This window comes from Vigna radiata, chromosome 7 (genome assembly GCF_000741045.1).
Source record: "Vigna radiata var. radiata cultivar VC1973A chromosome 7, Vradiata_ver6, whole genome shotgun sequence".
In the NCBI taxonomy this organism is placed as follows: Eukaryota; Viridiplantae; Streptophyta; class Magnoliopsida; order Fabales; family Fabaceae; genus Vigna; species Vigna radiata.
The window spans coordinates 2772937-2776273 of NC_028357.1; the positions used below are offsets into that span (position 1 = coordinate 2772937).

At 30.8% G+C, this 3337-nt stretch overlaps 1 protein-coding gene across 1 annotated transcript; it reads right to left on the bottom strand.

The window, feature by feature from the left end:
* Nucleotides 1–861: 861 nt before the first annotated feature.
* Nucleotides 862–1812, bottom strand: LOC106768016 (protein IQ-DOMAIN 14). The gene is made up of 2 exons (XM_014652983.2): nt 1562–1812; nt 862–1442 (listed from the first exon to the last, which is right to left on the bottom strand). The coding sequence occupies exons 1-2, from the start codon at nt 1790–1792 to the stop codon at nt 1260–1262; spliced, it is 414 nt and encodes a 137-aa protein (XP_014508469.1). The 5' UTR covers nt 1793–1812; the 3' UTR covers nt 862–1259.
* Nucleotides 1813–3337: the final 1525 nt, after the last annotated feature.

The window sequence follows — 3337 nt, forward strand, 5'->3', positions numbered from 1 at the left end:
AAGATGAGGTTCGCATGAAGCTCGTGAGAGCGATTTCTTGTTGGTTTCTATTTGCAGGTGATTCACCGTCGTGGCGTGATGGAGGGACCATGGTGGAGCGAATTCGACGTGAAAGGTCAAAAATATTTGATGTTGTACACTGATTTTATACTAGTGGTGAAAAATGGTCTTGAGATGAGAAGAAAGAAAAATGAAGAAATTAATTTGCAAGAGAGAGAAATACATATTGTTATTCGCACAGAAAAAAAAAATAAACAAAAACTTTACTGTTCTTTTTACCGACAAATTTTATCCGTTGGTAAATGAAATATACATTATCAACATGTTTTTATCATTAGTAATTATCAAAAGATTTTTCAACGAATTTTTTTCTTCGATAAGTGAAATATATATTACCGACGAAAGTCGTGTCGGAACTTCATGGTAACTCGTAGTTAAGGAACACCTTCTTGAGTGTATATTTCAGTGCGCAATCCTAAGATTTATGTAGGATCGAGAGTTGTTTAATCTTTTTAACAATGTAAATATATGGAGGATTTTACCTACATTGTATTCGATTAAATTGATGCGTATACATTTTCAAGCTAATCACTTCACATACTTTTCAGTTTGAAACACGTGGTGTTGTAATGATACCTTTGAAGTAATTTACATTGCACTCATTCGCCACATTGACTTTGGCGGTTGTTGCAACCACGTATTTTGTTGTTTAATTTCTCTATAAATATAAAGAGAGTGAGAGTATTCTAATTAGAGAAAATAAAAAGGCTATTTAAATGTATGTGGACTATCGAAAATTAAGACCATTTGATTGAATAAATGAAGATAAGTAAATAGAAAAACACATTATTTTCTTGCTATATCAAAATAAGTAAGAAAACAAAAGTCATCCATGATGCTATTTATGATAAGAATGAGAGTTAAATTTACATTTAACAACATACACCAAATCTCATTACCTCTACGTACATGAAGCTCAAGAACTTAAGACTGATTACGTTAATTTTGTACATGCGTAAGGAAAATGGGGTCGGGGCAGTTTTACTTCATTTTTCTGTGACAAAATATTACCTTTTGCACAGATCCTACTTAAAGTTACCAAGCAAGCACTCATCAACACAACAAAATCCAACCTCGTCAATCAAAAACACTCACTCTTGTAAATGTCTACATACGATAAACCAAAAGTAACTTTGGACAAAACAAGGAATGAATTTGGGTATGGATCTATTACTATTATACTCATTATACTGTGTAAATCAGTTAATGGTTGATTTCTTATCAAAGCTACCAAGTAGCTGCCTTGAACGAACCCTGACTTGTAATCGTACGAGTGCGTGCATACACTGCATTGCTATACGTGATTGTTTCCTCACCCACACCCCACGAACCAAAGCTTGCACCTTCACTAGCCCTTTTAATGCTTTATATGCTCTTCTTGCCTGTTCAAGAAATAATCAACTCAATTATGCTTGTATGAATAGTGAGAATTTCAATATCAATGAATGTTTAAATCAAAGAAGAAAACTGGTTTTGAATATATTATTATAAGAATGCATACTAGATGTCCCCTGAAAAAAGCTTGGATCTTAATGGCGGCAACATCTTCCTTGGTGATTGCAGAAACAGGTGTTGGTGTTGGTGTAGGGAAACTGAAGTCTTCATTCCTGAGTATGGCTTCTTCGCATTCGTCAGTGCAAATACTTGTGCGTGGGAGAATGATGTCTTTGTTGGATGATCTGATGATGAATCTTCCGCGAAAAATTCTGAACCATTTTTGCGACACACCCATTTTACTTGTTTTCTTTTGGTTGGAGTGAAGTTCTTAGTTATGATGTGATGGATTTAAATGTGTGAGGGAGTGACGTAAAGGAAGGGGAGAGTTGAGGGAAACATGTTTGAAAACCTTTTTCTTTTTCTTTAGTGGTGCCTGTTATAGTGATGGATATGTCAGAGTTGTGAAACTGAAAACGTGGCGGCATGATTTTCTTTGTGACGATTACAGTGTGCGTTCAAAGCATTCGCATGAATAAAATAAAGTGTCACAATCACAAATTCTTCTCTCGGATTTAGTCATCTCAATGCTTGTCTAATATAAAAGACCTTAATTATATTTGTGACACTTTTCTATCCATATTATATATATATATATATATATATATATATATATATATATATATATATATATATATATATATATATATATATATATATATATCACAATCACCCAACTTATAATTTCTGTAAAATGTAAGACTTTAACTTGAATTTATCAGAAGTCCATTTTGAGAAGCTGGAGCAATGGAGAAAGTCTGCGACTGTAAATATGCTTCAAAGGTAACTAAGCAAGTATTAGAAGCAGACCAAGATTTATTAGCATAAAGATGGCTTACTGCGGAAGAACAAATTAACCTAATTTTGAGTTCTGACATTCAACCAAAAAGGATGCTTGTTCTCAACTCCAATGAAGAAAAACAATTGCCTAAAGAAGAAGTTAAGGCCTATACATATGGACCTTTTACCAGGCTGACACCACAGTATCAATATCTGAGCCAAGCACGAGTGCATTTGCACTCACCATCATCTCTCCCAAAGAAGAAACTGTTTCAAATATTTAATTTGAAGGAAAAATTATTAGATAATTAAAATAAAAAATCATGGACCTAAATTTTATTTCAACAAAATTAAAAGAAAATAAAAATCTACATAAACCTTCACTATTGAAAAAGTTGTTAATAGGTGACTGATCATGTTTGTTGGGTATTATATTTATTTATTAATGAAATTATTTTGTCTCTACATTGTTGTATAGACGTGAGTGATATTATGAAGGGAGGAAAATAAAATAAAATAAAAAAATAAAAAAAATAATAATCACTTTTATTACAAATACAAAAGTAGTTTTTACGATGACTTTTATTTAGGTTATAATTTATTTGTTATAACAAGTGATATAGTAATTAAATTTAATAAAAAAAATTATACTAATGAAGTCACAATTTTGTAATAAATTAAAAAAAAAAATTAGTTATATTTATAACTCGTATAAAAAGTGAGAATGATATAATTTCATAATAAAATAAAAGATTTTAAACATTGATTATACCTATATGGAGGATAGAAAGTTGACATAAGGAAAACGTTCTTTTAACAATTTTTTTTGATAATTTTTTGACAATACATACGTGGTAACTTGTGATTGGTCTGTTTCAAATATTTTTTTAAAAGTAAATTCAAACATACCAATAAAATGGTGACACGTGTCCTGTTGTCAAAAAATTGTTAAAAAGTGTTGTTAAAATATCAGGATCCTTAACATAATTGACAATTTCATAAT

What these genes read in the sequence shown, in the direction of transcription:
- LOC106768016 (XM_014652983.2), bottom strand. Translation starts at nt 1,792, where the DNA reads ATGGGTGTGTCGCAAAAATGGTTCAGAATTTTTCGCGGAAGATTCATC. An exon ending in CTTTTTTCAGGGGACATCTA is followed by an intron (nt 1,443 to 1,561) that starts GTATGCATTCTT and finishes TTTCTTGAACAG; the next exon opens with GCAAGAAGAGCATATAAAGC.